This window comes from Euprymna scolopes, chromosome 34 (genome assembly GCF_053919585.1).
Source record: "Euprymna scolopes isolate OS-2025 chromosome 34, ASM5391958v1, whole genome shotgun sequence".
NCBI classification, from domain to species: Eukaryota; Metazoa; Mollusca; class Cephalopoda; order Sepiida; family Sepiolidae; genus Euprymna; species Euprymna scolopes.
Genome location: NC_136515.1, coordinates 33700565 through 33715803, shown reverse-complemented (window position 1 = coordinate 33715803; position 15239 = coordinate 33700565). Strand labels below are relative to the sequence as shown.

Sequence of the window (15239 nt, the reverse complement as noted above, 5' to 3'; positions counted from 1 at the left end):
GAAATACATGTTGAATTGCTCTTTTACCCAATCTATTTTCCAGATATGTTCCCTATCGGTTATTATTGGCTTTAGACCTCAAAAGAATGCTTGAGGGAAAGACATTCGACTCTAATGAAGATGTGATATTGGAAATTGAATCATATTCAGAGATCAAAGACAAATTGTTCTACAAACAGAAAAAAGACATTAAATTCAAATCAGTAAGAATCAGTGAAACACTTTTGAAGGAGACTAAAATGATATATAAAGCCGAATTTTGCCTAAAATTTCTTGTTTTATTAATTAAATCTGGGACATTGAGTGATATGTTAATTAAACTGCTAATTTGAACTTTTATACAATCAAGAATCGACATCTAAAACAACATTCATTGTCACTGCTACTTCAAATAACATAACTAGTAAGGTGAGATACATATTAGTATATTTCAATGCTTTTTGATGCACATGGCAGGATTTTCAATATAAATAAACCATTCAATTTATGTGAAAGTTATTTTCAATTTGTCTTATTCTTTTTGGATTCTTCGCACTACTATTCTCATCTTGAGTATTATTTGCACAATGTGTTTGGATCGATGTAACCTCCGACCTTCTTCAGGTGTATCTTATCGAATGCGAAAATCTTTCTGGCAAACTCGTAAATCTTTAGGAACTCAGGAATCTCCACAGAATTTTGGACAGAACCCTTTATTCAATTCCTGGGGATAACATGCTCTCATTCTGTCAGCCATGTTTGGGTATAACATAAAGATTTCCGAGTCCAACAGAAAGAGTCCCAAGTTCGACAAAATACACCTAAAGAAAATCGAAGCTTACATCAACCAAAATGTTGTGCAAATAACACTCAACGTGAGAACAGTAGTTTGAAAAATCTAAATAATATAAATAATCAATCCTCATCTAAAAAAAAATAACAGTTAATTTAAAATGAAAACAGCAGTAGGATCTATTTTCTTTCTTTTCCCTTAACAAGGGTGCCCAGGAACTTGTGACACCATCAATACAACTGTATACAGTTATTCACACCAGTAAAGAAATATGCTAATTGAAAATTAGTGACTTTGTCAATTATTAATTTACCCATTCTATATTCAACAATTATCCAACTTTCTGCATTGTTAAACCTTCAAACATACCTTCTTAACCTACGTATAATGCTTCAAGCAAACTGCAGCATCCTTATTAAATTCTGTTAAAATTTTATAACGTTATTCTTTAATATTTATTAACATATTAAAATTATATAACGCTATTCTGTAATATTTATTTACATGTTTAAATAATATAACATTATTCTTTAATATTTATTAACATGTTTAAATTAAACATTATTCTTTAATATTTATTTACATGTTTAAATTATATAACGTTATTCTTTAATATTCGTTCACGTTTAAATTATATAACGTTATTCTTTAATATTTATTAACATGTTTAAATTATAACATTATTATTTAATATTTATTTACATATGAAAATTATATAACGTTATTCTATAATTAAATTATGATATTATTCTTTAATATTTATTAACATGTTTAAATTTTATAACATTATTCTTTAATATTTATTAACATGTTTAAATTATAATATTATGATTTAATATTTATTAACATGTTTAAATTTTATAACATTATTCTTTAATATTTATTATCATATTTAAATTATATAACATTATTCTTTAATATTTATTAACATATTTAAATTTTATAACATTATTCTTTAATATTTATTAACATGTTTAAATTATATAACATTATTCTTTAATATTTATTAACATATTTAAATTATATAACATTATTCTTTAATATTTATTATCATATTTAAATTATATAACATTATTCTTTAATATTTATTATCATATTTAAATTTTATAACATTATTCTTTAATATTTATTAACATGTTTAAATTATATAACATTATTCTTTAATATTTATTAACATATTTAAATTATATAACATTATTCTTTAATATTTATTAACATGTTTAAATTATATAACATTATTCTTTAATATTTATTAACATATTTAAATTATATAACATTATTCTTTAATATTTATTAACATGTTTAAATTTTATAACATTATTCTTTAATATTTATTATCATATTTAAATTATATAACATTATTCTTTAATATTTATTAACATGTTTAAATTATATAACATTATTCTTTAATATTTATTATCATATTTAAATTATATAACATTATTCTTTAATATTTATTAACATGTTTAAATTATATAACATTATTCTTTAATATTTATTATCATATTTAAATTTTATAACATTATTCTTTAATATTTATTAACATGTTTAAATTATATAACATTATTCTTTAATATTTATTAACATATTTAAATTATATAACATTATTCTTTAATATTTATTAACATGTTTAAATTATATAACATTATTCTTTAATATTTATTAACATATTTAAATTATATAACATTATTCTTTAATATTTATTAACATGTTTAAATTTTATAACATTATTCTTTAATATTTATTATCATATTTAAATTATATAACATTATTCTTTAATATTTATTAACATGTTTAAATTATATAACATTATTCTTTAATATTTATTATCATATTTAAATTATATAACATTATTCTTTAATATTTATTAACATGTTTAAATTATATAACATTATTCTTTAATATTTATTATCATATTTAAATTATATAACATTATTCTTTAATATTTATTAACATGTTTAAATTATATAACATTATTCTTTAATATTTATTAACATGTTTAAATTTTATAACATTATTCTTTAATATTTATTAACATGTTTAAATTATATAACATTATTCTTTAATATTTATAAACATGTTTAAATTTAATAACATTATTCTTTAATATTTATTAACATGTTTAAATCATGACATTATTCTTTAATATAATGTTTAAATTATATAACGTTATTTTTTAAATAAAGTTAAATTATATAACGTTATTCTTTAATATTTATTATCATGTTTAAAGTATATAACGTTATTCTTTAATATTTATTAACATGTTTAAATTATATGACGTTATTCTTTAATATTCACCACGATTAAGAAATGAAACATTCTCTTTAAAATCTATAAATTTTTTGTTTAAAATTTATTAACATGATTTTGAAATAAAATAATATATTGTTAGTTTTTGCTTTAAGCCAAGATCACAAGATCTGTTGTGAAGGAGAAATCCTTCATGACCAAGACAATTATTATTTTTGTTCCTACATAGAGTGCCCTTTTTGGGGAGCTGAATTTTCCCTACATTAAAAACAGACCTTGTGTCCAACTCTTCTCTCGTGCGGAGGGAAGTAAATCGGAAAATAATAAAATTAAGGAATCAATCATTTGAGTGACATACAACGGTGTAATCTAAAAAGCTGTCCCCTTTGTCATGCAACGGTCAGAGGCTATCTGTACAACACAAAGTGCATATCTGACGAAAACAATATGAAATTATTTAAAACAAAAAAAGACGACCCCCCCCCGCAAATATTTGGATGCTAACATCTTCAATATAGTTATTATTTTTCATTATATAGCATTAATAAAGAAACATTTGGGTTTGTATTACTGTACACATAGATTCGAAAAAGTTGTCAAAAAACAAATATATAACAAATAAATGTTATCAAAGGCAAGATAAGTTACTTATATTTTTTGTGTTTTTATTCAATGTAACATATTTATTCAGCTCGAAAAACAGTGTTTACCGATGTATTTGAAAATTCAAGATGGCGTCTCACACCCTCTTTAACACCGTAAGTATGGAAAAAGGTGTTATAAATAAAAAACTATACAAAATACTATTAAACACCCGCCGAATATATGTCAACCTATGTCACGGTAACATATATTGAGCGAGTTTTTAACAGTATTTTATCCAGTTTTTTATTTATAACATCTTTTCCCACACTTACCGTGTTAAAGAGAGAATAAGACGCCATCTCGAATGTTCCAATACATCGGTAAACAAACACTGTATGGTTTTCGAGCTGAATAAACATGTTACATTGAATAAAAACACGAAAAATATATCCAGTTTGGTAGAAAAGTAACTTATCTTGCCTTTGATAACATTTATTTGTTATATATTTGTTTTTTGACAACTTTTTCGAATCTATGTGTACAGTAATACAAACCCAAAAATTTTTATTTGCCTTTTTTTTTTTTTTTTTTGGCCATTTTGTTTCTAAAAGTTTGGCTTCAGTTTTCAATTCGGACTCTTTTGTTGAAAAATTTGCCTTCAAACATTTATTTTTGTCAGTCCGAGCTCTCAGTCGATTCTGACTGCATTTGACACGTGTGGTGTGTTTCAAACTTGTCCGTCACAACAGCGGTGACGTCATAGGTGTGTATGTGTATGTGATTTCTAGTTCCGGTTGGATGTAAATCAATGTTTAAAACCTTTCTCATCCGATCTTCGTCGCTTCTCTTTGCGAAAGGTGAGGAGAGCAAAATTTATTACCTTTCCTCTTATTTTCTTTTAAAATTATCTATTTGATATAGATTTATTACATTGGTTTACTACGTTTTCTCTAAAATCGCTTTTATGTTATTCTATTTTTTGAGGGGCTTAATTGTTTTTTTTTTTTTTCTTTCTCTAAATTATTTTAAAGAGTCTTGGAAAAGACTACTTAAAATTTCGCTGTCCTTATAATCTGAGATTCATTCCAAACGTGAAAATACCTCGTAAAAATAAGCCACTACTCGTCTTTTAAAGTTCATAAAGAATGAAACCGATTTATTTCACATTTTCATATGAATATCCAAACATTCTCTGGGATTTCGATTGAAATAATACTTTTTCTCATATTTCATATATTCTTTCTTTCTTTTTTTTTTTTTTTTTTTTCAATTTTAACATTTTTGAAGAGCATAATGGTACTTCTACACTTTATTGCCGAAATTGGAAACGCCATTTTATTTCAAGCACCTGCTGTGCAAATATAAGGGAGACAGACACCATTATTTTAAACTATGGCCGAAGCATGAAAAAAAATTTAAACTGCCGGAAAGAACTATGGAAAAAAGTAAGTAAATTACTGAAAACGGGAAATGAAAATAAACACAAATAAATAAATTTTACTGTATAAAAATTTATCAAAATATAATTGTAAAAACATTTATTGAAAATAAGTTTTTTTGGGGTTTTTTTTTTACGAACAAATAAATTTGTTGTTAACCCTTCAAACTTGCTTAAATTCAATAACATGTTTAAAATTATGTATTTATTCGAAAAACAAAACAAAACAAGCTGTTTTATAAAAATCCAATGTTGCTTTCATTACAATATTATTTTAAAATTATATTTTCTTACGGAAACTTTTCAATAAATGTTTTTACAATTATATTTTGATAAATTTTTATACAGTAAATGTTTTGTTTTCATTTCCCGTTTTCAGTAATTTATTCACTTTTTCCATAGTTCTTTCCGGAAGTTTAATTTTTTTGTTATTTATTTCATGCTTCGGCCATAGTTTAAAATAATGGTGTCTCCCTTACATTTGCACAGCAGGTGCGTGAAATAAAATGGCGTGTCCAATTTCGGCAATAAAGTGTAGAAGCACCAGCATAATAATACCGTTTAAAACAATATAAAAAAGTATGACATTTGGAGTACCTGCCGCTCGACAGTAAAATGGATTTCTATTTCAATTTAATTGCGACGACTTGGTAATTTTCTCGTTTTTATTATCGAGACTAGACATTTATTTTGATATTTTTATTTATTTACGTTCGTATAATGGTTACTTACGGAGAAACGGTTAATTAAACTGTAGAAGCACGTCAAAAGCTATACAAGTTCTATAATTGACCCCCCCCCCCAAAGAAACCCCCGAAAAACATGTTTTTATAAACCGCTTGTGAAAACTTCATTTTTAGATCAATTAAAAAGCATTAAAAAACCACGGGTACTAGTGCGGATCAGTAAGTGCATTAGCACCAAACTACGTAACACAAAAAAATGAACCACATTTTTTCTCCTTTTTTTTGAAAACTTTCTTGTTATTTCAAATGTCTGCTAAAGATTCCTCCGCGATGTGACAATTCACTATACTACGCGCGGGCACGCGCAAATGCATCAGTGTTAACGAAGGCTGTGAAATGGCTCCAAATGATCCCAGGGTCAGGGAGTTAATACCATGCAAACGTAAATTTGTGGTCGGTTTGAATATCAGATTCGGGCGGACCTATGCGAGAGTGTTCACCCCCCCAAAAATATGTGCTTTTCACCTTTTCTTTTAAAGTTTTCTTTTTTTTTTTTTTTTTTTTTTTTTTTGACGATTATCACAGATTATTACAGACTTAATAATCGTATTAGCAAAAAACATTTTGAAAAAGAAATAAATTTAATAACGTTTAAAAAGGGTTCACTTTCTCCTTATAACGTTCTAATCACGTGACACATCGGTAAAGAAATGGACAGTAAGTCAGGTAGCAATGAAGTAGAACGTTATAACGAGAAAGATAACCGCTTCCTAAAAGTCATTAAATTTATTTTCTTTCCAATTTTTTTTCCTGCTATGATGATATTTAAGTCTGTAATCGATGATAATGGTTGAAAAAAAGTTAGATAAAGGTGTAAAATACGCATTTTTAGGGGATGGGTACTCTTGTACAGGTCTGCTCAGATTCGTTGTCAGCAACTCTGAAAACTCCTAAAAAACAAATTTCATTGGTCGGTGTTCTGTTGTAGTTACAATAAACATTTATCCAACCTTCTTCAGGTTTATCTTGTTGAAATCGAAGATCAGCATGCAATTTTGAACGGAACTCTTTAACCCATGGGGTTAGTATGCTCTTGTTCTGTCAGTGCTAAGAAGATTGGAGGTATTGAAGGTTACATCGATTGAAAAGTTGTGAAAATAGCACTTAAGATGAGAACAGTAGTCTGAAAAATCCAAATGATACGAATTATTGCAGAATTCTTACCGACGAGTAAAGGAGGAATGTTAAATGACAAGTAAACAAAATGGCGTCATTGTTTGATATTTCGCAATCTTTTCTTGTAAAGGTAACAAACTGCTAACGAATCTTCTGTCAGAAAACTTTGTATTTATTTATAAATATTTACAAGACATAAATATAAAATGCGACACAAGGCCAAAAAAAATGGGGTGCAGGTAAACATGTCCTATTTATCATCACAATACCAGATTCACTCCATAAATAACCTATTTAAAAACTGACAATATATACATGATGTGGGGAGTTTGGGAATAAAAAATTTATATACAAAACAAACGAATGAAATATATTTACAATGATAAAATTGTGTCCCTAGAAAATGTGTCAGTTCAGCAATTTTGCCAGATGGAAAGGATGCAGATCTCCCAAAATTAACTTTATTCAAACACCCCTAAAGTTGGCCTACATCACTGACAAAACAGCAAATCTGTCACTTAATTGTGGTTTTGGAACAGATTATCGAACCAAAGATGGTGGAGAGAGGGACAGGCTGGGAAAGGACAAAATAAAGAAGGTGGAGGGGGGAGGCATATGACATCATGCATACTCTAGTTGTAAAAAAAACTGAAACTAGCTTACTTGGTTCGATAATTTGATAATGTTCGGTTCAGCTAGCTAAAATTCTGAACCTAAGTTATGTCCAAACTCCACTCAAAATTTAACACTGTTCACTTGACACAAGCATGAAACTTTCACCCAACTTTTGTTGAAGTTTGCCGGAAAGAGTTTCACCTTCAGCCTAAGATGCATTTTCAAGTGGTATTTAAAAATCAGAATAAGCTGAAGAGCAGTGAAGGTCTCTTTCCTGTAAACTTCTGACCTGTCAACCAAATCATGCTTCTAATAACAGCTAGCAAGCGATGAAAAACAGTGTTCCTCCTTTTTCATGGTCAGTGCCTAATTGCAGAAAAGATTGAGACTCAGGATGAAGAATTGTCTGTTTAACATGCAAGCCGTGAAGCCTTCAAATAATTTGCACAACAGACATACAATAACACAAGAAGAAAGCGTGATTGAGATCTTTCTTCCAGTCTCTGCATTGGATACAACTCAGTGTTTCTGCATGGCCCACTGTGTAGTATTTTGCCAATCCAGAAGGCATTTCTAATTACCAGCCAGATGAATGATGTCTCGTTTTTATTGAGATACCTCATTTCAAGCACTTAAGCAGTGCTCCGCATTTATATCACAGAGCCTCTCAATCCTGTCATCTCGAATAGATCCTCTCATCATAACTCTATATTGTGTCTTATGAGACAACACTCAATGTCAGAAAAATTTTCTTTCACCTGTAGAAGGAGCTTCAAGGACTGTTGACACTCCCGATAAAAGGAGCACTTGTTTCAGGGCAACATGTGTGTCTCCCACTCAGTCAAGTGCGCACTTGTCAAAGCCAGAGAGGTTTTCTTCGGTTTGTTCTTTCCAGAACAGTCTAGGTAGATTAGGCAAAGAGTATGTCAATGCTTGGCATACCCAGACCACCTTCAGACAGATGTAGGTAATATGTCTCCTGATGAACCATGGCTTACTTTCAATGCCACAAGAAAAGACCATGCACTAGTGAGGTTTTCAGGAGTGGAAGCGATAGTAAAGGATGAGAGAATGCAAATCACACACTTCTCCTCAACGCTTCAAATAAGATTTCTCAAACACCACAACTATTTCCAATACTTCCAGCCAATTTTTCTCAAACTGAAGATCAGGACTAAACCAGACACCAAGTATCTTGCAAGGCCCATCCGTTCAGTCAGTGGACTCTTGAAGTAGTACCTCCCTCCAGGCACCAATGTGTAAGCCCACTGACTTATCACAATTGATTTTAACAATGATGGACTCTATTGAAAGCTTTGGATTGATCTAAATTGGTCAGTGCATCTTCAATGTCGACTTTTTCTATGATCTATATCATGTGCAAAGTGATCCTGGATTGTCTAGCCGTTAACAGAACAAGTCTTTTTGGGACTTATAAGGCAATGCAAGACAAGTTGCAGATGTTCATTTTATCTTCTCACCACCTGACGAAGGCCAGAGGAATAATTGGCTGAAATGGCGTGAAACAACAACTGAAAAGATGATAATAGTCCACAGTAAATAAAATGAATAAATAATGCTCATCTCAATAAATATTCCAATTAATTAAGTTAAGTTGTAGACGGTTTGCTAAGATCTTGGTCAAAATCTTTAATTCTGTATTTAACATCATTAAGAGCCAGAAATTATGTATACCATCCCCACCATTTTTACCCTTGTGTAGCAATTTAATGATCCCCTTGGTAAAATACTGGGAATTGAACCCATTCCTAAACCAGAAGTTGTATACTACAACCCATAAGGGAATAAAGATGGGCAACACCCTCAAATTTTGTAAGGTAGACCATTAATTCCTGGGGTTGTGTCTAGCCTGACTTGTTTCGGGACCTCTAGGACTTTTTCTTTTATACAATCTTTGCACCCAGCTGTTTCAGTCACCTTGAGATGAAAAAAGTTGGTTAAATAGGTATTGAACTAAACCATTGTCAGATCAGGCTCCCTGATAAAGAGATCCTGAAAATGAGATTGAAAATCCTCCAACATTCCACAGATTGTGATAAAAGTATGTCCGGCTAGCAATGTGACGATCAATAGACTGCCAAAGCTCCTCTGCACACAATGCTTTGTTCTGCACTTTCTTTAATGTAGCCCAAACTAAAATTCCCTGATCGTCACTGTTATCCAAGGAGTCCAGTTCAGCCTTAATTATAGTAAAGCTACTGCTATCTCTCTCCTCCACCACCTGATCTAATCTAGTTTCTAGTGTCGCTTTGCTGCCCTAGAACTAAGATTGAGTCGGCGACTATGATTGGCAACAAAGGATCTAATTATTTTTTCAAAATGTCTCCATCACTTGTTCCCAATTATCGCTCTGTCGGTTCCTACTTTATTGTTAGTAAAAGCTGTTCCTGGAAGTCCTCCAGATTGAAGAACGTATTTTACTTCCAAAACCCAGCTATTTTAGGTTTAAAGCTAAGTTTACCCGAACCCGACTAGCCTGTAATCTGAATAAATTATAGTGTAGAAACTTGGACAGTCTAAAAACTAGTGTTGGGACGATTCCTAATTTTTATACGATTCCGATTCCAGGAAAATATTGATTAACGATTCCGATACCAAGTACGATTCCGATTCCTAGGGAATTTATTGTTTTGAAATATACCAGGTAGTTTTATACTTATGGTCGGTAGTTCCCAAATATGTTCCCTAACTTTGGAAGAGATATTTTATGTCTACACCGTCGTGTTTTGGATTAAATAAAATTATTATATAGCAAACTAAACGGAAAAATTAGCAAAATTTATTCTAGAGAAAATTTATTTTACTTAATTGGAATACAGAAAAAAAAACTCAAAGAAAATAGAATTTATCCTTCAGAGAAAAAACAAATAAAATAGAATTTATATAACAGAACAAAAACAAGAAAATTAGAGAATAAATACACACGATTCATTATTTTGGTCCTCATAATTAACAGATTTAATGAATTAAATAAAAAAAATATAGCGGAAGAGAAAGAAACTATATACTAATTAAATATAAAAAAGATAAATATTTAATTTAATAATTTATAAATGAACGTGCGTAATGAAAAAAAAAACAATATACCACGTGACATGGCGCCGTAGATACAAAATAACCGGGTTTGTATTACTGTACACATAAGATTCGAAAAAGTTGTCAAAAAACAAATATATAACAAACAAATATTATCAAAGGCAAGATAAGTTACTTTTCTACCAAACTGGATACATTTTTTTTGTTTTTATTCAATGTAACATGTTTATTCAGCTCAAAAACATGCAGTGTTTACCGATGTAATGGAAAATTCAAAATGGCGCCCGACACTCTCTATAACATGGTAAGTTCGGGAAAAGGTGTTACAAATAATAAACTAGACAAAATACTATTAAAAAAAAACACCGAATATATATCAAAATATGTCACGGTAACATACTGAGCGAGTTTCTAGCAGTATTTTGTATAGTTTATTATTTATAACATCTTTTCCCAAACTTACCGTGTTAAAGAGAGTGTCGGGCGCCATTTTGAATTTTCCAATACATCGGTAAACACTGTATGCTTTTCGAGCTGAATAAACGTTACATTGAATAAAAACCTGAAAAATATATCAAGTTAGGTAGAAAAATAACTTATCTTGCCTTTGATAACATTTATTTGTTATATATTTGTTTTTTGACAACTTTTTCGAATCTATGTGTACAGTAATACAAAGCCAACTATAAGTCCTTAGTAAAATTCTATTTATAAATACTTTTTAAAATGAAATTATTTAATTAATCGTAAATATTATTTAGACATAAAAATTAACTGATTACAAAACCTTTTAAAAATATATATATTAATTTCTTTTTCGTTCGGCAAAGAACTGCGCAAAACACTTTTAATTTTCAATTTAAAATTCTAGAAAAAAGATTATATTATTCTGCTTTTAATATAATCAAATTCAGGGTTTTATCTTTCTGGAGAAAAAAAAAATAATGGATTTTATTTCAATGAAATTAAAAAAAAAAAAAACTTGACTGAATTGAATTAATTACCCTTAAATTAACGAAGGGGTTATTTAATAACTTTAGGTTTGGTAGAGATAGGTATGGGGTCGATTTTTTTGAAACTTCAAAAGAAACCGACTACTGTCAAAACTTTGCGAAATAATACAACGTGATCAATTTCATTTTAGAGATATTTCTTTCAAAAGCCTTCTTTTAAAAAAAGAAAAAAAAAAAGTATATTGTTCTATTAAACCTTTTACTGTTTAAATAATTTGACTTTGCTCGTTTTATTTTAAGAAAATATAAGTTGAAAAAGCATTTTCATTCAGTATTAGATTTGTCAGTAAAAAAAAAACAATCGCCAAAAAGATAAGCGTTTTTTTTTGTTTTTACTCGCAATATAGAGCCCTGCATACTTCTTTTCAAGTTAACTCTTTTGTAGTTTTGATTACAATAGATTTGAATGAATGAACCTTGTAAGGGAGGGGCACTAAGCATTGCCCTGTTAATAATGAATTTCTTTGGTTTCTTTTTATTTCTCTCTTGCGGTTAGAAATATCAGGAATTTTTTTTCTTTTTTTCAGCATCAGACTAAAAGAATCGTAATGAAGGAATCGGAAAATTAAGGTATTTTTTAACGATGCGATTCCGATTCCGATACCTCCCAAAATACACGATTCTTACGATTAACGATTCCGATTCCGATTAATCGTCCCACCACTACTAAAAACCCTATGTCGACTTGTCTAATTAAGAACCGATCAATGTAACTTGAAAGTTGCATTAAATCAGAGCCAAGTGTACTTGTCCAAGTCCATACTAAATCACGATTTTTCATTCCAAAAATTTTCAACAAAATCACCAAATGGTTTTACATCCCCACTCCAGTTAGAAGAGTTACCTCCACAATCTAAATTGAGATCCAGGATCGCATTCCAGTCTTCTGCTAGAATAGTCCTTTTTTTTCGCTCTTTTAGCGCTCTTTTTTTCGGCAGATCAAGCCTTTCATGAATTAATTTTATTCATGAAAGGCTCGATCTGCCGAAAAAAAGAGCGCAGTTCAGCATGGATATTGGGTGTATAAACTCTAATAAGTTGAAATACTATATCTTTTACATAACATTCAAAACACATAGCCTTCCCTGCGGATCTACAAATACTGGGTCACAGGATGCATTCAAAGTCCAATTAACTAACTAGGAGATCCTCAACCTTGATTTGACATCAAAATATCATTATCAGAATAGAGCTAACAGTTTCTAGCCAGCTCACCATAATAATCCGATGGAATAAAGTGAGTCTCCTGTAGACAACAAATATGCACATCAAATCAATGAAGGTCATGTGCAACTCAAAGAGTTGGGTACCCAGAACGAACATATCTGGAGTCAGAATATCAGTGGTAAATCCCATGGAATATTCTCCATGGCAGTGCTTATGAGACCATCCTGGAACACACCACTGACATCCAAGGGTCATGTTAGTTCAGCTGCCCTATATAATGATAGGTGGATTCTGATGGGGACCTTCCAAAACCAAGATTTTCGTAGTGTGTTGGAGGTTTTTATAAATTCCCAGGGGGTGAAAGGTCAAATGTGATGTTAGCTTCTTAGAGCATACGCCAAAGTTCTCTGGATTCCTCTCGGGTTCACATAAAATAATCATTACTGTTTTATTATATGTATAACAATAATCATTACTATTTTATTATATGTATAACAATAATCATTACTATTTTATTATATGTATAACAATAATCATTACTATTTTATTATATGTATAACAATAATCATTACTGTTTTATTATATGTATAGCAATAATCATTACTATTTTATTATATGTATAACAATAATCATTACTATTTTATTATATGTTTAATAATAATCATTACTATTTTATTATATGTATAACAATAATCATTACTATTTTATTATATGTTTAATAATAATCATTACTATTTTATTATATGTATAACAATAATTATTACTATTTTATTATATGTATAACAATAATCATTACTGTTTTATTATATGTATAACAATAATCATTACTGTTTTATTATATGTATAACAATAATCATTACTATTTTATTATATGTTTAATAATAATCATTACTATTTTATTATATGTTTAATAATAATCATTACTATTTTATTATATGTATAACAATAATCATTACTGTTTTATTATATATATAGCAATAATCATTACTATTTTATTATATGTTTAACAATAATCATTACTATTTTATTATATGTATAACAATAATCATTACTATTTTATTATATGTTTAATAATAATCATTACTATTTTATTATATGTTTAACAATAATCATTACTATTTTATTATATGTTTAACAATAATCATTACTATTTTATATGTATAACAATAATCATTACTATTTTATTATATGTTTAATAATAGTTATTACTATTATATGTATAAATAAATAGATGGATAATTTTCATTTATGTCGTAGAAGTCTATTATGTTACGAAATAGTATGTGAAATCAGTATAAGTGGTGCCCTTATTGGGTTGGAAATGCACCATTTTAGGGTTAGTAAATACTGTATATGCTTTAGGTGTGATAAAAGAAAAAAAAACTTTAATGCTCATGTGAAAATGGTATTTTCAAATACAAACTCTTGAATGTGAAAATATCCTTACAAAAAATTAGGAAAAAAATATCAAGTAGAATTTTAATTAAAAGTAAAAACCAATTTTATTGCATTTTTGCATGATTCATCATTGGCCCGAGCACAGTTGGATCAGGGAGGTTGTACTCTTAGATAAAGCCATCCCACTACTGTTTTCCGGTGGTAAGAATGGCTTTCTAAATAATGTTATAAATTAGAAAGTTATTCTGAATATGGGGAAATAAGGAGCTGCTGAAATGACAAACTAATTTATCCCCTCCATTTTACATCACTCTTCAGAATTAATAAAATTGAATGTTCTGATGAAATTGATTTTTACTTTTAATTAAAATTCTACTCAATAATTTTTTCTAATTTTTGGTGAGGACATCTATTTTTGCATCATATGCATTTCCAAATATGCTTTTAGATGTCTATGCACCAAAACTTTTTTTACAGGTTCTATATCATGTACTATAAAAAAACATGAACAAGATATTTTTATTAAAAATGCGTTAGGTTCAGCGGAGTGAAATTGTCTTGCTTTCATGGCAAATACAATCCTTAGAATGCTTGAATCTCAAGATGAAATATGTGCAATTTAATGGTGAAAACTAATAGGGTCCATCGTTTGGAAAGCCTGTTTATTATAATTTTCTTTATAATTTTTTGATTGTTTTTTAAAGATTAAAGCCTAAAATTCATCTATAAAATGAAAAAAATATTTTTATATGTAAAAAAAAAAGTTTTAATGAAAAAATGTTTTTATGGCAGCATCAAAAACATGAAATTCAGCTAAATATGAAGGTTAAATTAATTGTAAAAATCTTTTAAAAGAATTATTAATTTTCTGGAACTATTTCAAAGATAATTAATAAAGTTTTAAGATAAAATAAAGAATTAAAAAAAAAATGTTTTTACAACAAAAAATTGCTTAATTATTCCCAAAAAGTGAGCTTAGTAACAGAAATCTGCTTTTGCTGGATTAGATATCAAAAATTCAATTTTATTTTTAAATTTGTTGAGAAATTGAAACATTATTACACCTTAATTTCTGTATT

The 15239-nt window shown here is 28.5% G+C and overlaps 1 protein-coding gene across 3 annotated transcripts in view; it reads left to right on the top strand.

Moving 5' to 3' along the window:
- The window catches only part of LOC145259170 (UMP-CMP kinase-like), a 226984-nt gene that overhangs the window by 102119 nt on the left and 109626 nt on the right, over positions 1-15239 (top strand). The window contains exons 1-2 of one of the 3 annotated variants that reach the window (XM_080116911.1): positions 4389-4467; positions 12123-12165. The exons of 1 other annotated variant lie outside the window; for it this stretch is intronic. Coding sequence is in view for 1 of the 2 variants with exons in the window: in XM_080116910.1 (XP_079973036.1) it covers positions 4419-4467 (49 nt within the window). In the remaining variant the exon portion in view is untranslated. Of the gene's footprint in view, positions 1-4317; positions 4468-12122; positions 12166-15239 lie in introns of those variants that run through there. One more of the 3 variants, XM_080116910.1, reaches the window with a different exon arrangement.